General features: G+C 42.1%; 1 protein-coding gene across 2 annotated transcripts in view; it reads left to right on the top strand.

Moving 5' to 3' along the window:
* Positions 1-27,091, top strand: part of LOC106563159 (splicing factor, suppressor of white-apricot homolog) — a 143,967-nt gene that overhangs the window by 8,396 nt on the left and 108,480 nt on the right. The window contains exons 4-7 of one of the 2 annotated variants that reach the window (XM_014128427.3): positions 146-219; positions 3,900-4,119; positions 4,340-4,434; positions 9,960-10,128. In XM_014128427.3, the coding sequence (XP_013983902.3) occupies positions 146-219; positions 3,900-4,119; positions 4,340-4,434; positions 9,960-10,128 (558 nt within the window). Of the gene's footprint in view, positions 1-142; positions 220-3,899; positions 4,120-4,339; positions 4,435-9,959; positions 10,129-27,091 lie in introns of both variants that reach the window. The other variant, XM_014128426.3, reaches the window with a different exon arrangement.

Raw genomic sequence — 27,091 nt, 5'->3', positions numbered from 1 at the left:
GGCAATGTGGCCGGATGAGAGTGGGTAGAGGAAGGAGAGGAGGAAACGTTGAGTGGCTGTGTTTCACAGTGACTGTAGGGTGAATTCTAATCTATTTTCTTCTCTTCTTCTCTCTCTGACCTTATGGGTTGTTCCCCATCAGAAGAAGCAGAGCCGCAGGAGAGCGAAGAACCCTACGTGGCACCCCCGGGCCTGGCGATCCCCCCCGATGTGGAGCTGGTGAGTGCCCTAGACAATGTCCCACTGCTTCATGCTTAAATCTACAGGACGGACCACAGGGGTGCAGAATGGGTTTTGGGCAGATCAGAGTCATAACTACATTTGAAAATGGTGGGTCAGGGGGTCAATGGTTCCTTTTCTATAACAATCCCTGTTATGGAGCCACAGAGAGAGAATAGGAAGGGAACAGAGCAGAGATGCCAGCAGAACAAAGTCCTAGCTGGTGAGGGCTGTGTGTGTGGTAGTATTGATGTTGTGAGGCCTGTCAGACTGCCGATAGGCAGGTGGTGAGGCCAGAGACTAGGCGAACGATAAGGTGTCTGATCTGGAGGAGGTTATTGAGGTCATCACTCACATCCTGCAGCCTGGGAGGAGACTGAGAAGAGGAGTCTGTGCTGCCTTGGTTTGCATCAGCCAGTATCAGGGGGCCTGCATCCTGACTGACTCTCTCTCTCCATCTCAGTTCACTAGGACAGACTGTCCACTCTTCTGCTGCTGCTTCCCCCATTGACTGCCGCTCGCCTTTCATCTGCAGGCTTCTTCTTATTGTAGACGGGGAGGCTTTCATCTCAGCATGGCCTCGATTCTCTCTCACACACACCCTACCCAATGTCAGACTGACGCAAACACACACACACACGAAGTGATTCAATAAAATGCATGTGACAGATAGTTCTCCCTCGCTCTGGCTGTCAAAGCGTCTTCTGTGATGTCCAGAGTAGACACACACTGAGACAATGGGCCCACCCACGCCTCAGAATCCTTACCTGCTGATTTCTTTCCACGTGTCCTTGTAATGAGATTTCGATTGGGGACCCAGCAAAGCCCTTCCAATTGCTCTGCCTCGAAACGGTCAATTAGTCAAAGCCGGCACCATTCTCAAAATATCTGATCTGAATTATTAATCTGGGGATGTGGCTGTATTTCCCCCACATTATCACAAGTCTGAGTGCTCAGGCAGCACGAGCAGACGGTCTGACATCCTGGGGGCTGGGGAGAAGGAATCAGCTCTCGCTCTGCTCTGCCTCTCTGTGTATCATGACTCCATAAGAAGTTCCTTGTTCCTCATTTATCTTCATAATTGCAAGGTTATTTGCCGCTACGGAGCTTTCTACTCTCGCAAGCGCTCGGAGGCTCTGAATGCATTAGGAGTGTATGTGTAGAGGGACGCTACTACAGAGTGCAGGCCTAAGCGTCTCCTCTCCAAAGGTCTTCATTTATTATTCATTATTTTAGATTAATGAGAAATTTTATTTTCACGATTTGTCGCTCTGTTTTTTGGTACTCTGAGGGTACCTAACAAAAATGATTCATTGAAAGTACACAGCCTCAGTGATATTTAATAATGTATCACATCAAATCCAAATGATATCAATTTTGTATCTATTTTGTAAATGTATGTTAAAGTCAAGAAGCCATGGGATAGCCCCCTTTTTTTTCCTTCTCAATTTTCTCCAACAATGACATACCAAATCTAACTGCCTGTAGCTCAGGCCCTGAAGCAAGGATATGCTTGTTTTTGGTACCATTTGAAAGGACACACTTTGAAGTTTGTGGAAATGTGAATTGAATGTAGGAGAATATAACACAATAAATCTGGTAGAAGAAAATACAAAGAAAAAAAAAAAAACGTTTTTTTTCTGCAACCATCTTTGAAATGCAATAGAAAGGTCCCAGTTCTTGTCATCACTCTGGTTGTAATTCTGATGGTGTCCACAAGATGGCAGCAGTGTATGTGCAATGTTTCAGATGGATAACTTGAAGTATGAGTGTTCTCCATGACATTTCGTGTGAAGTCACCCAGAACCATTTGGGCAAATCGTGAAGGAGACAGTTGCATTCATATTACATTTTTCTGCAAGAATATCGTCAAATCTGTATACTTGGACTTTGATTTAGCGTTTCCAGTATTAGTAGCTATATTATAAATTCAACATTTGCAAAACAACCAGTTTTCATAACTTCATAACGCTGAATATTCTTATAATTTTTGTCCAAAAGGAAAAGGCATGCTGTCGCATAAGGTTAGCACCTTCATTTTGCGACAGACACAGGATTTCCGGATACTCCCGTAAAGCCCAGCTCATTGGCTATCTAGCGAGCTTTGTTTGACCCCGATTGGTGCTTATTTGACAAAGATACAGTCGTTCAAGTGAAGACGGCCCGCGTCATCGGCGTGCCATAAAGGCGTCGCTCTCTGACCAAATATGGTGTCCTATAGGATATACTACACCCCTAATGATATAGTGAAGTGTTGTTACCTTCTAGGATCTCAGGAATGCATACGAACGTGATTTGACTTGTTGAAACAAAGTTTAGGGTGAGATTTTCACATTCCTTTCTTTGCAAATTGAACAAGTGGAAATACAAAATTGATCATGCATGCTATATGGACCTTTTTAGGATATGAAAAAGGATTTTATCTAACAAAACGACACCATGTTATCTCTGGGACCCTTTTGGATGATAAATCAGAACAAGATTTCAGAATTTAAGTACACATTTCACCTTCAGAGGTGAATTTATCAAACCTATCGCAGTGAAAAAGTGTATTGTTGTTAGGAGCTCTCCTGAAACAATAGCATGGCATTTTTTTGCAGTAATAGATACTGCAAATTGGACAGTGCAGTTATATTAACAAGAATTTAAGCTTTCAGCCGATATAAGACACTTATGTACCGACATTTGTTGTTTCTCTAAAATCTGCGATCTTGACATAAAGCGCTGCATTATTTACAACTGTCCCGTTGACGGGACGCCGATCCCTAAGAACTTTTAAACCTCAGATACAATTTAGGAAATAGAATTTGGCAAACTTTGATTTGGCCCCACCTAAAAATTGTCAGACTCCAGCCACCCTAGTCATAGACTGTTCTCTCTGCTACCGCACGGCAAGCAGTACCAGAGTGCCAAGTGCAAGAGGCTTCTAAACAGCTTCTACCCCCAAGCCATAAGACTCCTGAACATCTAATCAACTGGCTACCCAGAGCCCCCCCCCCCCCCCCCCCTATTTTACGCTGCTGCTACTCTCTGTTATTATCTATGCATAGTTACTTTAATAACTCTACCTACATGTACATATTACCTCGACTAACCAGTGCCCCCGCACATTGACTCTGTACCGGTACCCCCTGTATATAGTCTCGCTATTGTTATTTTACTGCTGCTCTTTAATTATTTGTAACTTTTATTTTTTTGTGGTATTTATTTTTGCTGCATTGTTGGTTAGGGGCTCATAAGTAAGCATTTCACTGTAAGGTCTACACCGGTTGTATTCGGCGCATGTGACAAATAACATTTGACTTGATTTGACCAAGAACACTCAGACAATCAAAATGCAGTTTCATGTCTTGTTGTAAAGTATTAACTTTTTCTTCTTTGCTTCTGAAGTGATTTCTCCTTCTCTTGTGCCTCAGTTATAAAATACAGTTAAGTATGTATGAAGGGTCTCAGAGTAGGAGTGCTGATTTAGGTTCACCTTTGCTTATTAGATGGCAATGAATAATATTAAATGGACAGGGGGGATCTGATCCTAGATCAGCACTCCTACTCTGAGATGCTTGATACATACGGCCCCAGGTTGTCACCTATCCTTAACCCCACACTTCTTTTGCCCTGTCTCATTGATAACTTTCCTGTCTGCTGACTTAGTGCGTGTGCTCTTCCGTTCTCCTCTCCAGCCAGCGACCACCAAAACCCATGCCATCATTGAGAGGACCGCCAACTTTGTGTGCCAGCAGGGGGCCCAGTTTGAGATTGTTTTGAAAGCCAAACAGTCTGGCAACTCCCAATTTGACTTCCTGAACTTCGAACACTACCTGAACCCCTACTACAAACACATCCTGAAGGCCATGAAGGAGGGCCGCTACACCCCTGCCTCCGACAAGCAGGACTCACAGGGTAAGTCACAGGGGTCAAAGAGGTTAACAAAAAGAGTTCATATAGAACGTGTTGTAAATAATGTATGGGATACATAGTTTTATACTATAATGCATGTGAAATCTTTGAGAACAGGGGCACAGAATGCATGTTAACAACACAATACATGAACCGAATTCAGAATGCAAGTACTTGAGACATTAACCATGTTCTTTATTCATACTTCAATGTCTTTCTATAGACTCTGATGATTCTGACGATGATGGGGACGGGAACTACCTCCACCCCAGCCTGTTTGCTCCTAAGAAGAGTTCTCGCCTTGAGGAGCTGATGAAGGTAAGGACCAGATTTGTGACTGTCATGGAATTTTGGATCACGGTTATTGGTCAGCCAAATGACTGCGGTCAATGTAATAATAACCATTCGAATAGCAAAAATAAATAAAAATGATATTTTTAAGACAAACATTTAATCTCCTCCTCCGCTCCTGACTGCATGTGCTGCCATAGAAATAGAATGAATAGAACGGGTTCCTCATTCAAGTCAATGATGGCATAATGGGTGGACTGGCACCCATTGTGAGTGTTCCCTTAAGAGCAAAGCAGGAAGGAAAAGCAGGAAGTGTAACTGTCAATATGCGCTGTTATTTGTTCATTCAACTCAACTGACATTACAAAAAATACATTCCATTGAATGAGCCATTTTAGTTAAACCCCCCTAGAGTCGATGTCTGCTCCACCACGAAAATCAAATTAGCATAATACAAAAATCCCCGTCAAAATCCTTCGGTTTAAGCTAGAGAGAGCTTTTTTTTTTTTTGCATGGGTTGCGTCTCAATCCGCCAATGGCGTCCTTTTACTTATGCGGTGGAAGGTGGCCGAGCTAAAGGGGTGTTTGTCAGACCATGAGACATCCCAAAAATCAGTCTTCTCACGAAAACATCTGTAGCTAATATGACCACACTATGGAAAGGTGAGACACTTACGAACACGTACAGTGCATTCGGGAAGTATTCAGACCCTTTACTTTTTCCACATTTTGTTACGTTACAGCCTTATTCTAGAATGGATGAAATAGTTTTTCCCCCTCGTCAATCTACACACAATACCCCATAATGACAAAGCAAAAAAAAAAGAAATGGGCCTCCCAAGTGGCGCGGTGGTCTAAGTCACTGCATCGCAGTGCTAGATGTGCCACTTGCGATCCTTGCGACCGGGACACCCATGGGGCGGCGCACAATTGGCCCAGCGTTGTCCGGGTTAGGGGAGGGTTTGGCTGGCAGGGATGTTCTTGTCCCATCGCACGCTAGCGACTCCTGTGGCGGCCCGGGCGCAATGTACGCTGACACGGTCGCCAGGTGTGCAGTGTTTCCTCTGATACATTGGTGCGGCTGGCTTCCGGGTCAAGCGGGCGTTGTGTCAAGAAGCAGTGCGGGTTGTGTTTCGGAGGACGCACTTCGCCTCTCCCAAGTCCGTAGGTAGTTGCAGTGATGGGACAAGACTAACTTCTAATTAGATACCACTAAATTGGGGAGAAAAAGGTGTAAAAAAATCAGAGTTCAATCTTGGTCCTCAGACTGGGGCGAAGGTTCACCTTCCAACAGGTCAATGACACTAAACACACAGCCAAGACAACGCAGGAGTGGCTTCGGGACAAATCTCTGAATGTCCTTGAGTGGCCCAGCCAGAGGCTGGACATGAACCTGATCGAACATTTCTGGAGAGACTTTGGATGGGGAGCGTCGCTGCACAGCTATTTTCAATCTGATGGAGTTTGAGATAATCTGCAGAGAATAATGGGAGAAACTACCCAATACAGGTGTGCCAAGCTTGTAGCGTCATACCCAAGAAGACTCAAGGCTGTAATCACTGCCAAAGGTGCTTCAACAAAGTACTGAGTAAAGGGTCTGAATACTTATGTAAATGTGATATTTACGGGGGGGGGGGGGGGGTATATATAAATTAGCAAAAATTTTAAAAACTGTTTTTGCTTTGTCAGTATGGGGTATTGTGTGTAGATTGAAGAGAAAATGTATTTAATCCATTTTAGACTAACGTAACAAAATGTGGAAATAGTCAAGGAATCTGAATATTTTACAAATGCACTGTATATTGGACACTCCTTAACTATCTTGTCTAACTATAACAAATAAAAACGTACGGCTAATTCCCCTCTCTCTCTTTTTAATAGGTTAAGAATATGACTTTGGGCTAGGCTTTCATCATTTTAGGCATGCATGGCTTTCTCCTGATCAAACAATTAATGAATCTAACGAGTTCCATCTCAAAAAGTAGTTTGAATAACCTTAAAACGTATGGTAGCCAGGGGACTAATAATGATAGATGAAAAAATGGCAATAGCTGCTACAAAAATCGAATGACAAGTTTAAGCTTATTTAGAAAGAAATGATCCCTCCATGCGATACTGAAAACCAAATGTCCAAGTTAAAGCTATGAACCGTAGCCTATTTCCAAAATATTCCAATAGCCTAAGAAGATGTTGTCCTAAAGTTGCTGCTTTCAAAAAGAACAAGAATGAAAGTCGTGAGTTTATAAGCATAGGCTTTTCTCAATCACAGCCTTATGAGCGATTGAACAAACAATATTAAGAGAGGACAATGAGGCAAGTAAAGCAATTATTAGTTATTTCTGAAAACGGTGGTTTAAAAAATAATACAAAAATGTGTATCACGTTTTCTGAGTAAATAATCACGGTAGGACAGGCCTGGGAAAAGGCCGGCCCAGGGACCGTATGCGGCTCGGGACCTGATTCAATATGGTCGGCGGAATCATGCTCAGATTACATAAAGAATTTGCGATAGCAAAAATGTGTTTTTCAAAGAAAAGGAAAGTAGACCATGAATGTAGGGTGTTCGAGCAAGAGTGGACATCGAAATATTCATTGAGCTATCAGGGAAAGCTTAGTGTGCAAAGAGGGCATCGCTGTCTTGAAAGACTACAACTTGTCTTGACACTTCCAGACGAAGCATGCAGAGAAATATAGGAATGTATTCTGAGCTAAGGGCAAATGCATCGAAAGAGTTGCTTTCTCAGTTGCAAAAGCAGCAAGGACTTTACACAAAACTGCATTCAGCAAACGACGGAATTACGAGAGCTAGCTATGTACTGTCCCTCAAAATTGCTAAACATAGCAAGCCATTCACTGAGGGTGAATTCATTAAATAATGTTTTTTATATCTTCATTTTACTAGGCAAGTCAGTTACGAACAAATTCTTATTTTCAATGACGGCCTAAGAACAGTGGGTTAACTGCCTTATAGTCGGGCAGAACGACAGATTTTTACCTTGTCAGCTCGGGGATTCGATCTTGCAACCTTTCGGTTTCTAGTCCAACGCTCTAACCACTAGGCTACCTGCCATCCCAGTTTAATTGACTCTGCATGTTTCCCTGTCAAGACGAACAGTGACATGGCGTGTTGAGGCCATCGTAGAGAATATGGAACAACAGTTGAAAGACGAGGTAAAGGGTTTCACCTATTTCTCCTTGACCCTGGATGAGAGCAGTGATGCACGTGTCTCGGGGCAGTTGTTGATATTCTTACGAGGCATAACCCCAGAACCCCATGAACCCCAGACTTTGAAATGACAGAGGAGCTTGCTTCAGTGCAGTCAATGAAGAGCACAACCACAGGGAAAGATTTATTGGAGGAGTTTAATAAGTGTGTGGCAAAGCTGGGACTGAGGTTTGAAAAGTTATCCGGTGTGACCACTGATGGGTGCCCAAACTTGACAGGAAAAAATGTTGGCCTTTTGAAAAGGATACAAGATCAAGTAGCTGAGCTGAACCCAGATCAGAAAATTATTTTCCTGCATTGCATTATTCATCAGGAGGTGCTCTGTAATTGTGTTCTGAAAATGATTCATGTTGTGGATACAGACACTAAAGTGGTAAACTTCATAAGAGAAAAATCTTTAAACAACAGGCAGTTTGTCTCACTGTTGGAAGAGACAGAGTCGGGTCATGCAGATCTCCCCTACCACACAAACGTGAGATGGCTGAGTTTGGGGAAGGTGCTTAAAAGGGTGTGGGACCTGAAGTCGGAGATTGCTGAGTTTTTGCAAATGAAAAGAAAATATGTGTATTTCCCTCAACTGCAAGAGAAAGAATTGTTGACTGATTTTGCCTTCACCGTGGACATCATGAATGAACTAAATTCCAGTCTGATGCAGTGATTGGAGAACTCTTCAAAACAATGTCACTGACAAGGTTCTATGCATCTCTCGATGAACAAAACTTTCCAAAGATTAGGAGTCATGCTCAGAAGATGTTTGTACTGTTTAGGTCAACGTATGTATGTGAACAGACATTTTCAGTGATGAAATATAGCAAGTCAAGGCACAGATCATCTCTTACTGACTCTCACCTCTCAGCAAATCTGCGCATTGCGACGTCAGAAACTATACCTGACTACACTGCTCTAGTCAATGCCCATCAGAGGCGCCACTCCTCACACTGATTGAGTAGTTTAAATCTAATGCTGAGCACTCTCTCTTTCATGTGTTTTTGTTGACAAGAGTTCTGTCCGTGGTGCTGAATGCACAGTGTACTTTTCCCTCCGTGTAGTTCATTGCATGTTGAGTAATGAAAATACCGACCAAAAGGAGAACATGGATGTGGTTTATTTCTGTGCATGTAAAATAAGTAGCATATCTGGATGTGATTTACAGTAGATATATCTGTCAACACAGTCATACACATGATGTATAATCCTGTAATATTATTCTAGCCTGCGATGGCAAAAATATATTCTAATATGGCCCTCCATGGAAAATAATTGCCCAGGCCTGCGATAGGACAGAGGTTGACATCCCCCAACCCTACCTGAGATAATTGGATATGAGAAAGCATTATTGTGAAAAGCACTCTTAAGTCTCCACCATATTGCTTTGGTCTGTCTTATTTAGACATAGTTATCTTGGCTTTGAATGGAATAAAGAAACAATAAAACTATGGAATTAGTTCATCTCAGGGCCTTTCTAGAGCAATTATCTCCCATCCATACGGGCTTTGCCCATTCAAGCCAACCCACAATTTGTCTAACGGCTTATACTGTATTTAAAAAAAAATGTTTATAGGGTTTGACCATTTGCTAATTACACCCATGGTTAGGTTTTTAATGTTCAAAAGCCCATAGACTTTTGAATTAATCACACATTACTGTTAAGTTGTTATATTCAACAGCATAATTGGGCCTGATTTCAAAGTGTGTCTCACTTCAAAGTGCTTAGATTTTTGTGGTTGAGGATGAGCTACCATCAAGTCTTTTTCTCCTCATCTCTTGATTTAATATTCTGTATGTTTAATCACTGTCACTTGTTGTAATTCCGAGTGAATTGCGCTAAGTAAATGAAGAGATAAAAGACTCTTAAATTGTATGTCAACTCTTATTGCACCCACAAGGCTAGAAACACCTGTATAAATCATCAGTGTACATGTTTATATATTATTCAATTAGTATATTAGTCCAAACTTCATGCTAAATGAGTTGTAATAACGCGACACAGAAATGTATCAGCTAGTTGGAACCATTACTCTGTCTTGCGTTGTTGTCCTCTCCATCAGCCAGAGATGTCTCAGTTTCACCGCTATAGCTTCCTGTTGTTGGGGCCGGTTACCTAGTGGTTCAGAGCGTTGGGCCAGTAACTGGAAGGTCAATGGTTCAGCTCCCCGAGCCGAGTAAGTGATAAATCTGTATGTGCCCTTGAGCAAGGCACTTAACCCTAATTGCTCCTGTAAGTCGCTTTGGATAAGAGCGTCTGCTAAATGACTCAAATGTAATTGTTGGGGGTTATGCTGACAAGTAGTTCTAAACCTTTTAACCAAATCTATTTGTGTTGTAGCCCCTCCAAGTCATGGACCCAGACCATCCACTGGCAGCGCTGATCCGGAAAACCCAGCAGGAACGTAACGGAGCCGCTGCTGCTGCAGCCGCCATCATGGCAACCAAGCCAGAGGAAGTACCCGCAGAGCCAGCTGTACCCGCCACACCCGCAGAGTACATCGCTGACCGTGAGTACAGTTTCTCATTTCTGAGAGTTGAACTGGGAAACTGTGAAATCCAATATCCGACGAGCATTCATATTAGCGCCGAGGGAGCCTCTTCATTTCAATTTAGTCCTGGTCCACTTCATTTCTCTCCCCATTTTTTTTATTTCCCTCTCAATGCAAGCTCAGTCTCTCAGACAGGCAGAGTGGCACTAAATTGTTTAGTATTGAGCACTGAACTCTTGGAGGCAAAAAGAACAGTCCACTTGTTAGAATTCTCAATGTTTAACAAACGTTGGCGTTAATATCAGATTAGAGTCTCTAGGAGGAAAGGTACATTGAATTAGCCTAGCGATAAACATATATGTCGGACACGGGCACATGTTCCAACTGTAGTCATGGAGGTGACCATGCAGCTCATAATGGAAAAGCTTATTAACATGGTCTCCTGTAGGCCCGTGACACTGCTGAAACTACCTCTTCCAGGAGGTCAATTCCAGAAAGCATTTACATTTACGGCATTTAGCAGACAGTCTTATCCAGAGCGATTTACAGGAGCAATTGGGATTAAGTGCTTTTCTCAAGGGCACATCGACAGATTTTTCACCTTGTTGACTCAGGGATTCGAACCACCGCTAGGCTACCTACCGCCCTTCACCTTCACAGCCTTTGAGGACTGTTCAGCACAGACTGAATCCAGGAGCGATTTACACCACTTGACCCTCAGGGATTGTGAGTACTTAAAGGTTCTTAACAGCTTTCAACGCTTCCAAGAAGGTATTTTTTTACACGTTTCTTGTCCTTGAATTTGTGCCTAGTTCATTTTCGGATCTGTATTGAGCTGTTGGTTTGGACGCGCTGACAAACTGTGTTTTCCTTGCTCTTCATTGACGGCAGTGTTGCTGTTTGTTTTGCCCTGAACGCGGGTGGATAGAATCCAAAGTTGCTTTTATGGCAGCTCCACAGATGTTTGCTTCCTCTAAAGGCAGACATCATTTCCACTTGCTTTTCTGTTCTCTTCTGGCTGACACACACCACACTCTGCCAGCCTAGGAAAGAGCAGCTGCATAAAACGACCAGCTCTCTCTCGCTTGACCCAAACACTTGAAGACGTCCACTGTTATTCAGCTCATGCACAGTTTATCCTAAGGAACACGCACAAGAACACTCTAACTTTAACTCACTGCATGACAGTACTGTTCCTCCAGCAAATCTAGTGCAGAAATTGCAACGTCACAGAATCACTAGTCTCTCGGGGCCATTCACATACTTCTCGAGGCATCCAAGGCTACAGAATCTCCATCTAAATTCTTGTCTTCTTTAAACCTTAGCAATTTTCTCTCTACTGTCTGCATTAGTTGTAGGTGATGAATGGTGAAGGTGCTGGGCGTGATATGGAGTGCCAGGCTAACTCTAAACGTCCTTGGGAGATGTTCCTCGCAATTTGACTCCTCTTATTTCCCAGGGTCAACCCTGTCTTCCCTCTGTCTGGTGCTTGGGAGAGACGGCTCAAGCTGAGTGAGCAGATTTGTCTTAATTAGCTGGACTGGAAGAGCTCCACTGGTTTGCTGTGGTAGGAGAGAGAAAAAGAGACATCGACACCACCGCTGCCACAGCACCGTACAGCAGCACAGACATGGATTTTTAATACGCTGGCTTACAGCGACAAGATGATCATTTTGGAGAGGTTTTTCTCCCGTAGATCCAACTTATATTTCTGTCTATGGCGCTGGTTCTCTGAGAGAATCCCTGTAAACAGACTGGAGAGGATCAAAGGCACCAGAGGAATATCCCCCAGTTTCTGCCAATGACTAGCGTATTGAATGAGAATTAGGGAAGAGGGGTTTAGAAGCGTGCAGCATTGCAGCTCCTTTAATTCATCATAACTTTGCTAGCTGTTCAACGGGACAATTGGGCCAAGTTGCTTTTGGGCCGGATGTTTTGTAGTGTCATCTGACCTCAAACGACCACTTATTCCCTTCTATTCTACTGGTCTATGGATTCTCTGTTGTAATACAAGCACATTCTACATTCTAATGCAGTGAACGTGGAGCATATTAGATCATTTGCGTCATCACTGAAGACAACTCTTCCTAGAAATGTAGAGGAGCTGTCAAGACTGCACTAGGGGACTGGGCTTTTCTATCTTGAGACTGGGCTATTCTTTCTGTCCTGTTGGGTGATATACATCCCATTCTCTCTTGACCTCAGAGGCCCAGGTGAGGCAATGCAGCCTACTGTTACACCCTGTTAGTTTAACAGTCCACAGACAAGCATCTCACAATACACTGCACTGTACATCCGTCCACAATGACTCCCCAACACTCCTCCGCAAAGCAGTACGTCCACTTATCCCTTTCACCCACCTCGCCTGTGCTCATTGGCCACTACCGATCCGTGTGTGTGACACTTACAAATTCATTAATGCAATTTATTTATCCTATAGACAGTTATGGAGGGGGATCTTTGAACTGTGCTTGTGTAGCACAGGGAAGCTGGCTGCTACCAATGAATGTTTTTCCTGCTGAGCAACCCTTCTGGCCATGGATCGTTATGCATTCATAAAGTGGGCTGTTTTATTAGCCAGCAGAAGCCCTCCGTTGTTCTCTGGCCGACCTTTAGTTTTGCCCTAGAGACCAGCATATAGCACAGGGACGGAGTTAAAGTTATTCTATTCTATCACCCCGTGTTTGGATTGCAATCCCAGGTTCAGTGTTGTAAGCACCTCCCCAGACACTTAGCTCGTCTGATGGGTATTGATTGAAGACTGGCTTCTTGAACCCCAGCTATCTGGAGGAGAGGTGTTTGTGCTCATGGGGCTGTGCTCAAGATGCTCCCTATGAAAAGTATTACCTTTTGGAGTGGCTGGAGAAGGAGCAGAACTTTAATGTCTGCTAAAGTTCCTTCGCAAAAAATAAATAAATAACTGATATTTTTAACTGACTGAGTCAGAAACACAAGGCTTGATAGAATGCTGTAAGGTTGAGGTGGCGAGAGGCAGAGGTACTGTCTTGGCTCTGTGGTGTTGAGGTAAGTGGTTAAAGAAAGACCAGTGGACGAGGATGGATGTGCTGTAACTGCTTTCAGAGCAGCAGCTCCCCTTGCTTAATCCTGCTCTCAAACACCACACCAGTCAAATCCTACAGCACTTAAAACAGAGCAGCACAGACATGGCCCTCTTCAGTCCTCCTCCCCTGTCGTTGACTCTCTGTCTCGTGTGTGTGTGTGTCAGGGTTTCTGTTAGCCGGTAATAGACGGCTTTTGGTCGTAAAAAAAAGAATTGTATATCTAATTGGCACTGGCCAATTGTCCAGGAGCAGAAAAAAAACCCTTGCAAAATAATGCTTTTTAACCTATTCATGGATGGAAATACGTTTTGACCAGTCATCCTTATCGGTCTATGGGTCCATTTGCATAATTTAGTGTAGTTAAATTGGCCCGTGTGTATATTCGTTATGTACCTTATTTATCACGCGCATACAGATACAGAGCCTTTGAGCTGAAAATCTGTCAGACAGCGCTTTCAATCATTGCACAACAATTCTAAATGCAATCGTGTGTTAAAAATAGTTTTTTGGCCATGATTAAAAGAGCTACTATTTTTATTTCTCAGCTGGTAATTGAAGCGCCCTTCCCATTCGCCATTTAAATGCATAGGCAACAGAAGGTAGGCTTCATCAGCACGTCACACACCACTTTGCAATGAGCTGGAGGCAGTATGCATTTTGAAAACATATAGCTACTTAATTGTTTGAAACCTGAATGTTTTACTACATGTTATGAGGCAAGTTTTACCTTGCTTCAAAGCTGTCTAGGCAAAATCCGACTATCCTTGGCGGCAATTATTTTATAAAGACTTCCATATGCCAATGAAGCCAGTAGCCTATTTCTCTTGTTTTTTTATTGGTTTTCAGCGTTCTTTCATTGCCCGGTAGCCAAATGTTCATTTGTGCGTAGACTACTGCATTGTGAGCGTTGCTGTGCTAATAATGTTAAGAAGTAATAGTTTGTCAAAATGTTAAGGTGAATGTTCTGATCTGTAGAATAGGTCAACCAATAGAATAGGTCAACTTTTCTACTATGGGAGATAGTAGATTGACATTGGCTCGTAGGTGGCGTGTCCATAAGGCTAGGGGAAGCTTTCCCTAAGTAAATGTAATTAAAATGCCAACATTATATAGCCTAATTAGCCTACTCCTGTCTATACAGAAATAAAATCCTTCAAAATAAGCTACTAAAGCATGATTTGTCCACAGAGGATCATTAGCATCCTCTAGCCTTAAAAATAATAATTGTGCATTGTTTTAAATCGCATCACCTACTGTCGGAAGGAAAGGCAGTGCACACGGCAAATGCCAAATAGATGATTGTTGAGTTGCGATTGTCAGTGAAAAGTAGAGGGGCCCAGCCAGGCATATCGCAATATTTAAAAATTATATTACGGGAAACATGGTTTGGAAAGCAAATAACAATTAGTTTAAAGAGAAGACAATGAAAAGACTTGAATCTGTCTTTTACTTATCATTGTTTGGTCAGTGCCACTTAAGTTTTGTTTTTGGACCATTTCCTCCCACAGTTTAGATGGACGTCTTATTCGATGTGTCTCCCCTTCCTAGAGGCCTAATATATGGGCAACATTGTTTTTATTGATCTTTTTGTCTCTGTCAGCAGAGTAGGCTACCCAGTAATTTGTCTTATTTTAAAAGATTATGCTAATGTCTCCAATCATATGAAGTGTAGTAGAATTGCATGAAATGTGGTTTTCCCGTGCAAAGAAAGGGTTTCTGATGTAGCCTATAGCCCAGGCCTCTACGTTATACGCCCTCAGCCATGCATTGAACATTTTTGATTTTTTTTTGTGAACAGGGATTGAGTTATATTATTAGCCTAAATGATGGCTATCCAATCTACTATCCCGGAGCACGAGTACAGGACATTACAAGGCTGCATCCTACCGTTCCACGACAGCTGCCGAGCGCTGACACTGTCATAGTCCATGTGGAGTCAAACGACATTAGGAGGGCTATCTCGGAACTGCTGAAAATAATTGATTTTTAAAGAACTGATTCTAGCTCTGAAAGATTAAAAAAAAGCGGGTAATTATTTCAGGCCCGGTACCATCGCTGGCCCGCGGCTGTGAAAGATTTATCAGGCTACTGGCATTACACCTGGCTAAAAGACTACTCTATCTCTCTTGGCGTAACTTTTATAGATCACTTTGACACCTTTTGGAAACAGAAGATGCTCTACAGGAATGATGGAGTCCATCCAAATCATCTTGGCTCCTGGACCTTGTCCGTGCATTTCAAGGCTACCTTGAGACAATGACTTATCAGTGACCCGAGCCATGCTCAGATAACCCCTACCATTATGTCGCTTAGGTGTCGTAGTGCTTCTGCAGATGTACGTTGTCACAGAAGTGTTGGCAGTCAAAATGTAAGTAATCACATTTTTGTCCCTCTAAGTCCCCTGAATGCCTCTGTCAATCCTAGAGCTATCATATGCAGTAATCATGCACCTATGAACATGAGTTTTACTGAGTCGGTTTGCCCTAGTAGGAAGTCCACTTTGTGCAGCTCACCCTGCACTATCAGCACAAACATAAAGATCACTGTCATGTCTACCTTTTTGATATGCCTCCCTGTAAAGCAATAAAAACAATCAAGAATCTCAGAAAAGGGCTAAAAGAAATGTCCACATTACCATGTTGCCTAAGAAACAAGGTTCATGAAATCGATAACTTGCTAGTAACAGAACATTAATATACTGGCTGTCTCTGAAACTCACTTAGATAATACCTTTAATTATACAGTGGTAGCAAGACATGGTTTCAACATCTTCAGAAGAGACAGGAATGCAGTTGATGTTCAGTCATATTTCTGTAAAGGTTAGCGAGGATGTCATGTCAAATGCTGTTGAAGTAATATGGCTACAGGTTCACCTGCCTCACCTAAAGCCCATTCTGGTGGGAAGTTGCTATAGACCACCTAGTGCTAACAGTCAGTATGTGGATAATATGTGTGAAATGCTTCACAATGTATGTGTGATGTCAACAGAGGTGTATATATTCTGGGTGACCTAAATATTGACTGGCTTTCATCAAGCTGGCCACTCAAGAAAAACCTTTAAACTGTAAACAGTGCTTGCAACCTGGTGCAGGTTATGAGTCAACCTACCATGTATTGATCAAATCGTTACTAATGCTGCTGAAATCTTCTCTAAAGCAAAATCCAAATCCATCAGATGTAGTGATCATAATAGAGTGGCCAAATCTAGGAAAACCAAAGTTCCAAAGGCTGGGCCTAATATAGTGTATACAATACGTTTTGGAATGATTCCTATGTTGAAGATGTAAAGAATATTTGCTGGTGTGTGGTGTGTAATGAGGAGCAACCAGATGCTGCACTTGACACATTTATGAAATTGTTTTTTCCAGTTACTAATAAGCATGCACCCATTAAGGATGAGGCAAAAGGGATGGCAAAAAAGTCTGGCTGCACAGCCGATTGTCAAACATACTGGAAATTGAGAAATCATGTGACTAAACTGAACAAAAAGAAGACACTGTATTATGAAACCAAGTCAAATTGCATAAAGAATCATAGTAAAACCTTCAATGAAATGTTGGACAAAAAGGCGAACTCCGCTCCATCATTCATTGAGTCAGATGGCTCATTCATCACAGAACCCACCGATATTGGCAACTACACTAATGATTTTTTTCACTGGCAAGATTAGCACATTTAGGCATAACATGCCAACAACAATTTCTGAACCTACACATCCGTGCATAACTGACCAAATTATGAAATCCAAGCATTGTCATTTTTTATTCTGTAAAGTGAGTGTGGAAGCGGTAAAAAAAAGTAATATATATTGTTGTCTATCAATAATGACAAGCCACCTGGGTCTGACAACTTGGATGGAAAATTACTGAGGATGGTAGCGGACGAAATTGCCACTCCTATTTGCCGTCTCTTCAATCTAAACCAGCAGGAAAGTGTGCGCCCTCAGGCCTAGAGGGAAGCAAAAGTCATTTCGCTACACAAGAATAGCAAAACACAATTTACTGGCTCAAACAGCCAACCTGTTACCAACCCTTAGTAAACTTTTGGGGAAAATGGTGTTTGACCAGATACAATGCCATTTCACAAACGAACAACTTATTTTCAGCACGCTTATAGGGATGGGCATTTAACATGTACGGCACTTACGCAAATGACTGACTGGCTGAGAGAAATGTATAATACAAATATTGTGGGAGCTGTTTTGTTAGACTTCAGTGCATCTTTTGACATTATCAATCATAATCTGCTGCTGGAAAAAACATGTGTGTTTTTTGACTTTATATCTTTATATCCCCTGCTATGCATCGAGAGCCAACTGTCTAACAGAGGGTGTTCTTTAATGGGAGCCTCTCCAACACAATCCAGGCAGTCAGGCATTCAGGGTAGCTGTCTAGGCCCCTTACTTTTTTCAATCTTTACTAATGACCTGCCACTTGCTCTGAGTAAAGCCTGTGCGTCTATGTATGCGGATGACTCAACACTATACATGTCAGCTACCACCGCAAGTAAAATCACTGCAACACTTAACAAAGAGCTGCAGTCACTTTCATAATGGGTGGCAAGAAATAAGTTAGTCCTAAATATTTCAAAAACGAAAAGCATTGTGTTTGGGACAAATCATTCACTAAACCCTAAAACTAAATACTGCAATGAATAGTATAGAAATTGAGCAAGTTGAGAAGACTAAACTTTTTTGAGTAACACTGGATTGTTAACTGTCGTGGTCAAAACATAATGATAGGGAGCTAAAATAGGGAGAGGTCTGTCCATAATAAAGCGTTGCTCTGCTTTCTTAACATCGCTGTCAACAAAGCATGTCCTACAGGCCCTAGTTCTGTCGCACCTGGACTACTGTCTAGTTGTGTGGTCAGGTGCCACAATGATTGACTTAGGAAAATTACAATTTGGCCAGAACAGGGAAGCACGGCTTCCCACTAGACCCACTGGCCCTTAAATGTACACGGAGAGCTAACATTAATAATACAGTACCAGTCAAAAGTTTGGACACTGCTACTCATTCAAGGGTTTTTATTTTATTTTTTACAAATTTCTATATTGTAGAATAATAGTGAAGACATCAAAACTATGAAATAACACACGTGGAATCATGTTAAACAAAAGTGTTAAAGAAATCAGAATATATTTTAGATTCTTCAAAGTAGCCACCCTTTGCCTTGACAGCTTTGCACACTCTTGGCATTCTCTCAACCAGCTTCACCTGGAATGCTTTCCCAATAGTCTTGAAGGAGTTCCCACATATGCTGAGCACTTGATGCCTGCTTTTCCTTCACTCTGCGGTCCAACTCATCCCAAATCATCTCAATTGGGTTGAGGCCAGGTGATTGGTGAGGCCAGGTCTGATGCAGCACTCCATCACTATCTTTCTTAGTCAAATAGCCCTTACACAGCCTGGAGGTGTGTTGGGTCATTGTCCTGTTGAAAAACAAATGATCGTCCCACAAAACGCAAACCAAATGCTGTGGTAGCCATGCTGGTTAAGTGTGCCTTACATTATAAATAAATCCCAGAGAGTGTCATCAGCAAAGCACCATCACACCACCACCTCCATGCTTCATGGTGGGAACTACACATGCGGAGGTGATCCGTTCACCTACTACACGTTTCACAAAGACACGGCGATTGGAAACAAAAATCTCAAATTTGGTGTAATCAGACCAAAGGACAGATTTCCACCAGTCTAATGTCCATTGCTTGTGTTTCTTGACCCAAGCAAGCCACTTCTTCTTTTTGTCCTTTTAGTAGTGGTTTCCTTTTAGCAATTGGACCATGAAGGCCTGATTCATGCAGTCTCCTCTGAACATTTGATGTTGAGATGTCTGTTACTTGAACTCAAACATTTATTTGGGCTGCAATTTCTGAGGCTGGTAACTCTAATGAATTTGTCCTCTGGGTCTTCCTTTCCTGTTGCGTTTCTCATGAGAGCCTGTTTCATCATAGCGCTTCATAGTTTTTGTAACTGCACTTGAAGAAACTTTAAGTTCTTGAAATGTTCCGCATTGATTGACCTTAATGTCTTAAAATAATGGGCTGTCGTTTATCTTTGCTTATTTGAGCTGTTCATGCCATAATATGGACTTGGTCTTTTACTGAATAGGACTATCTTCTGTATACCACCCCTACCTTGTCACAACACAACTGATTGGTTCAAATGCATTAAGAAGGAAAGAAATTCCACAATTTAACTTTTAACTAGGCACACCTGTTAATTGAAATGCATTCCATGTGACTACCTCATGAAGCTGGTTGAGAGAATGCCAAGAGTGTGCAAAGCTGTCATCAAGGCAAAGGGTGGTTGAAAAATCTTGAACACTTTTTTGCTTGCTTACTACATGATTCCATATGTGTTATTTCATAGTTTTGATGTCTTCACTATTATTCTACAATGTAGAAAATAGTACAAATAAAGAAAAACCCTTGAATGAGTAGGTGTGTCCAAACTTTTGACTTCTACTGTATGCATGTCAATCTCTCCTGGCTCAAAGTAGAAGAGATATTGACTTCAGTACTACTTGTAATTGTGAGAATTATTGACATATTGAATGCACTGAGCTGTCTTTTTAAACTAATAGCACACAGTTCAGACACCCATGCATACCCCCAAGACATGTCATAAAGAGGTCTTTGACAGTCCCCAAGTCCAGAACAGACAATGGGAGGCGCACAATACTACATAAAGCCATGACTACATGGAACTCTATTCCACATCAAGTAACTCATGCAAGCAGTAAAATCAGTTAAAAAATAAAATAAAATAATTTAAAGATACACCTTATGGAACAGTGTGAAAGAGACACGCAGGCACACACACACATGATAGCATACGCGCTATACACACACACGCACACATGGATTTTGTGATGTAGGGTAGTGGCACACAGCTAATGTGTTGTGTAATGTAATCGTTTTTAATTATACCGTGCATTCGGAAAGTATTCAGACCCCTTCCGTTTTTCCACATTTTGTTACGTTACAGCCTTATTCTAAAATCTATTAAGTAAAACATTTTCCTCATCAATCTACACACAATACCCCATAATGACAAAGCGAAAACAGTTTTTTAGAAATGTTAGCAAATTATTAAAAATAAAAAACAGCGGGACCTCCCGAGTGGCGCAGCGGTCTAAGGCACTACAGACCCGGGTTCGATCCCGGGCTATATCACACCCGGGATCGTGATAAGGAGTCCCATAGGACGGCCCACAATTGGCCAAGCATCATCTGGATTAGGGTAGGGTTTGGCTGGGAGGGCTTTACTTGGCTCATCGCGCTCTAGCGATTCCTTGTGGCGTGCCAGGTGCCTGCAGGCTGTCCTCAGTCGTCAGTTCAATGGTGTTTCCTCCGACACATTGTTGTGGCTGGCTTCCAGGTTAAGCGGGCTGGTGTTAAGTGCGGTTTGGCAGTTCATGTTTCGGTGGACCCATGAATCGACCTTCTCCTCCAGAGCCTGTTGGGGAGTTGCAGCAATGAGACAAGATCAAAATTCAGGAGAAAAAGGGGGTAAAATACAAAATATTTGACAAAATAAATAAATACAAAACAGAAATACCTTATTTACATAAGTATTCAGACCCTTTGCTATGAGACTCGAAATTGACCTCCAGTGCATCCTGTTTCCATTGATCATCCATGAGATGTTTCTACAACTTCATTGGAGTACACCTGTGTTAAATTCAATTGATTGGACATGATTTGGAAAGGCACACACCTGTCTATGTAAGGTCACACAGTTGACAGTGCATGTCAGAGCAAAAATCAAGCCATGAGGTCGAAGGAATTGTCTGTAGAGCTCTGAGATAGGATTGTGTCGAGGCACAGATTTGGGGAAAGGTACCAAAAAACTTCTGCAGCATTGAAGGTCCATCATAATGAAAAGGAAGAAGTTTGGAAACAGCAAGCCTCTTCCTAGAGCTGTCCGCCTGGCATAACTGAGCAATCGGGGGAGAAGGGCCTTGGTCAGGGAGGTGATCAATAACCTGATGGTCACTCTTGACAGAGCTCCAGAGTTCCTCTGTGGAGATGGGAGAACCTTCCAGAAGGACAACCATCTCTGCAGCACTCCATCAATCAGGCCTTTTTGGTAGTGTGGCAAGACGGAAGCCACTCCTCAGTAAAAGGCAAATGATAGCCCACTTAGGGTTTTCCAAAAAGCACCTGAAGGACTCAGACCATGAGAAACAAGATTCTTTGGTCTGATGAAACCAAGATTGAACTCTTTGGCCTGAATGACAAGCGTCACGTCTGGAGGAAACCTGGCACCATCTCAACGAAGAAGCATATTGGTGGCAGCATCAGGCTGTGGGGTTGTTTTTCAGCGGCAGGGACTGAGAGAATAGTCAGGACCCAAGAAAAGATGAATGGAGCAAAGTACAGAGATCCTTGATGAAAATCTGCTCCAGAGCGCTCAGGACCTCAGACTGGGACCTCAACAGGACAATGACCCTAAGTACACAGCCAAGACAACGCATGAGTGACTTCGGGACATGTCTTAATGTCCTTGAGTGGCCTAGCCAGAGCTTGAACCCGATCGAACATCTCTGGAGAGACATGAAAATAGCTGTGCAGCGATGCTCCCCATCCACCCTGACAGAGTTGAGAGGATATGCAGAGAAGAATGGGATAAACTCCCAAAAATACCGGTGTGCCAACTTTTAGTCATACCCATACAATTTCATCCCTTTTAGAACACGGCTGTAGTGTAACAAAATATGGAAAAAGTAAAGCGGTCTGAATACTTTTCTAATGCACTGTGATTGCCTTTAATTTTACTGGACCCCAGGAAGAGGCAGCAGCTAATGGGGATCCATAATAATTACAAATACTCATCACATTACGAATAGTAGGCTTTCTTACATAAGTCTGCAAATGCAAGGAAGCGTGTGATGATGCATCTTCATGATTTATTGTAAAGGTGCAATTTTATGGTGAAAATGTGCTTTCCCAAACGTGAAACTCAGGCTCTGCCTATGCATAGGCTCTTGATTTTGCTGTTTCGTACTCTTGTTGGCTGAGAAAGTAAATATGGACAGTTATTCTAACATCTTCAAAGTGCGCGGTAAGGATACACATCATTGCATCCTCAACTTGCATGTTCTGTAAAGATGATTTACCATCATCTAAATGTGATTTTGTGTTTTGTCATTCTGAGCACCGTGGATGTACACCCTAATCAGGTTACGCACCCAATTCATATGGTTCCAGTAAATTTAAATGCTGCCGGTCAAATTTCCGGTGCCTCATTTTCATAACGGAATCCCTGGTGTGTGTTTCTCTCTGTCTTTGCTAATAAGATGGCGCTGTACTGGATGGCCGCTGTTATGCGAACTCCGACCCAACTTTGCTATTTTGTGATTCTTTTGCCGTTTATCTTTTACTTTATTTTCACAAAATTCATCCGCTATCATTTCTTATAACTGATAAGAACATTTGGAAATCAGGTCGGCAGTTACTTACCCCAATTCCGGCTTCAACTTTGACTCATCTGCCCTGGGCTCTTTCTCTAATTCTGATCCAATTCTCGGGGTCTGCAGGAGGCGTTAGAGTGCGGCGAGTGGGAGTCCTGGCGAGATTAAGGCCAAGGTAAAACTGGCCACCTCTTCCCTCCATTCACTTGATAATAAGATGGATGACCTCCGATCATGGATTTGCTACAAACGGGACTCTCGTAACTGCAATATTCTCTGCTATTCTGAAACATGGCTTTCAGACAAGACCCCCCATGACAGGAACAAGTACAACAAGTCCCGCTACGACCTCCACAGAGTCATCAAACGAGCAAAAGGACAATCTAGGAATAAAGTGGAATCGTACTACACAGGCTTCGGCGCCCGTCACATGTGGCAGGAGCTACAAATCAAATCAAATGTATTTATATAGCCCTTCTTACATCAGCTGATATCTCAAAGTGCTGTACAGAAACCCAGAAATACACAGGGGTGTGTGCTTAGTCCCCTCCTGTACTCCCTGTTCACCCAAGACTGCATGGCCACACACAACTCCAACACCGTCAAGTTTGCTGACGACACGAAAGCTGTAGCCTGATCACTGGTGACGATGAGTCCGCCTACAGGTAGGAGGTCAGTGACCTGTCAGTGTGATGTCGGGACAACAACCTCTCCCTCAACATCCATAAGACCAAGGAGCTGTTTGTGAACTACAGGAAGCAGTGGAGCAGGTCAAGAGCTTCAAGTTCATCGGTGTCCAAATCACTAAGGACTTCAAATGGTCCACTCACAAGTACACAGTCATGAAGAAGGCGTGGCAGTGCCTCTTCTCTCTCAGGAAGTTGAAAACGTTCTACAGCTGCTTTATTGAAAGCATCTTGACTGGCTGCGTCACTGCTTGGCATGGCAACGGCACCACCCTCAATTGCATGTTGCTACAGATGGTGCGGACAGCCCAATATATCACTGGGGCCGAGCTCCGTGCAATACAGGACATCTATATCAGGCGGTGTGAAAGGAAGCCATAAGACTACTAAATTTCTAACAGAATGGCTACACGGACTATCTAAGTAGACTCTTGTGTTTATTTGTATTTTTGCACTGTCTCTATGCACACTCACAGGACTCTAGACACTCATGCACACTGACACTCCAACACACACACACACAACATGCATACACATGTATACCGACTCTATACATGGACACATACACACTTACAATCATAATTTATGCTGCTGCTACTCTATTAATCATATATCCTGATGCCTAGTCACCTTATCCTTATACATATCGACAGTGCCTTCGGAAAGTATTCATACATTTCAACTTATTCCAGATTTTGTTGTTACAGCCTGAATTCAAAATGTGTAAAATCAATGTTCTCCACCTACACACAATACCCCAGAATGACAAAGAGGAAACATGTTTTTAGAAATGTTTGCAAATTTATTGAAAATGAAATACAGAAATATCTAATTTACATAACTGTTCATACCCCTGAGTCAATATTTTGTTAGATGACACTGGGTAAGTCTCTAAGAGATTTCCACAGCTGGATTGTGCAACATTTTCCCATTTATTATTTTCCAAATTCTTCAAGCTCTGTCAAATTGATTGTTGATCATTGCTAGACAACCATTTTCAGGTCTTGCCATATATTTTCAATTACCGTAATTTCCGGACTATTAAGCGCACCTGAATATAAGCCTATATATAAGCACCTGAATATAAGCCACTGAATTAAAAAATATATATTATTTTGAACATAAATAAGCCGCACATGTCTATAAGCCGCAGGTGCCTACCGGTACATTGAAACAAATGAACTTTACACAGGCTTTAACGAAACACGGCTTGTAACAAAAATAAATATGCTTTAACGAAACACGGCTTGTAACAAAAATAAATAGGCTTTAACGAAACACGGCTTGTAACAAAAAATAAAAAATTAGCAGTAAGCTTTAGTTGTCTTTTTGCACTGAGTCAATTCCGCACGCTGCTGTTTCCAACATCTTATCATCGACTCATTAAGACCAAGCTCCCGTGCAGCAGCTCTATTTCCTTTTCCAACAGCCAGATCAATCGCCTTCAACTTGAAAGCTGCATCATATGCATTTCTCCGTGTCTTTGCCATGATGAGGGTGACAAAATGACTACCGTAATCAGAATGATGGGAAGTTTGAGAGCGCTCGATTTAATCTAAACAGTAAACAAAAAAGTTGTTTGACCTTAACCCGTTCGGCAATTTCATTGGTCTAATGAAAGCTTCATGCCGCCAAAAAACTGAGCACGTCACAGAATGTTTTTTTGGAAGAAAAAAAATTGAAAGTGGGAAAAATCCATATATTAGCCGCGCCATTGTTTAAGCTGCGGGGTTCAAAGCGTGGGGAAAAAGTTGCGGCTTATAGTCCGGAATTTACGGTAGATTTAAGTCAAAACTGGAACATTCACTGTCTTCTTGGTAAGCAACTCCAGTGTAGATTTGGGCTTGTGCTTTAGGATTATTGTCCTGATGAAAAGTTAATTCATCTCCCAGTGATTGGTGGAAAGCAGACTGAACCAGGTTTACCTCTAGGATTTAGCTTGTGCTTAGCTCCATTCTGTTTATTTTTTTTTATCCTGGAACAACTCCCCAGTCCTTAACAATTACAAGCATACCCATACCATGATGCAGCAACCACTATGCATGAAAATATGGAGAGTGGTACTAAGTAATGTTTTGGGAAAATCTAATAGAAAACATACCACTTTGTATTCAGGACAAAAAGTGAATTGCTTTGCCAAAGTTTTTGCAGTATTACTTTAGTGCCTTGTTGCAAACAGGATGCATGTTTAGGAATATTTTTATTCTGTACAGGCTTCCTTCTTTTCACTCTGTCATTTAGGTCAGAATTTTGGAGTAACAACGTTGTTGATCCATCCTCAGTTTTCTCCTATCACAGCCATTAACCTGTTAGGGCTAGGGGGCAGTATTGACACAGCCGGATAAAAAACGTACCCGATTTAATCTGGTTACTACTCCTGCCCAGTAACTAGAATATGCATATAATTATTGGCTTTGGATAGAAAACACCCTAAAGTTTCTAAAACTGTTTGAATGGTGTCTGTGAGTATAACAGAACTCATATGGCAGGCCAAAAACTGAGAAGATTTCATGCAGGAAGTGGCCTGTCTGAGAAGTAGTGTTTCATCTTGGCTCTTTTTATTGAAGACTCAGGATCTGTGCAATAACGTGACACTTCCTACGGCTTCCATAGGCTCTCAGAGCCCGGGAAAAAGCTGAACGATATCGAGGCAGGCTCTGGCTGAAATACTTTATCGCTTTTGGCAAGTGGCCACTCAGAGTACTATGGGCTTAGGCGCGTGCCCGCGTCGACCGAATGCTTTCTTTTCCTTTGTCTGTTTACCTAAACGCAGATTCCCGGTCGGAATATTATCGCTTTTTTATGAGAAAAATTGCATAAAAATTGATTTTAAACAGCGGTTGACATGCTTCGAAGTACGGTAATGGAATATTTAGAATTTTTTTGTCACGAATTGCGCCATGCTCGCCACCCTTATTTACCCTTTAGGATAGTGTCTTTACGCGCGAACAAAACGCCGCTGTTTGGATATAACGATGGATTATTTTGGACCAAACCAACATTTGTTATTGAAGTAGAAGTCCTGGGAGTGCATTCTGACGAAGACAACAAAGGTAATAACATTTTTCTTATAGTAAATCTGACTTTGATGAGTGCTAAACTTGCTGGGTGTCTAAATAGCTAGCCCTGTGATGCCGGGCTATCTACTGAGAATATTGCAAAATGTGCTTTCACCGAAAAGCTATTTTAAAATCGGACATATCGAGTGCATAGAGGAGTTCTGTATCTATAATTCTTAAAATAATTGTTATGCTTTTTGTGAACGTTTATCGTGAGTAATTTAGTAAATTCACCGGAAGTGTTCGGTGGGAATGCTAGTCACATGCTAGTCACATGCTAATGTAAAAAGCTGGTTTTTGATATAAATATGAACTTGATTGAACAAAACATGCATGTATTGTATAACATAATGTCCTAGGGTTGTCATCTGATGAAGATCATCAAAGGTTAGTGCTACATTTAGCTGTGGTTTGGGTTTATGTGACATTATATGCTAGCTTGAAAAATGGGTGTCTGATTATTTCTGACTGGTTACTCTGCTGACATAATCTAATGTTTTGCTTTCGTTGTAAAGCCTTTTTGTAATCGGACAGTGTGGTTAGATTAACGAGAGTCTTATCTTTAAAATGGTGTAAAATAGTCATATTTTTTAAAAATTGAAGTAATAGCATTTCTAAGGTATTTGAATAATGCGCCACAGGATTCAACTGGCTGTTGAGTAGGTGGGACGCTTGCGTCCCACCTAGCCCATAGAGGTTAAACTCCCTAACGGTTTTAAAGTCACCATTGGCTTCGTGGTGAAATCCCTGAG

Source organism: Salmo salar, chromosome 11 (genome assembly GCF_965601325.2).
Source record: "Salmo salar chromosome 11, fSalSal1, whole genome shotgun sequence".
NCBI lineage: Eukaryota > Metazoa > Chordata > Actinopteri > Salmoniformes > Salmonidae > Salmo > Salmo salar.
Note: the sequence above shows the minus strand (reverse complement) of the source record. Positions and strands in the feature narration are given on the sequence as shown.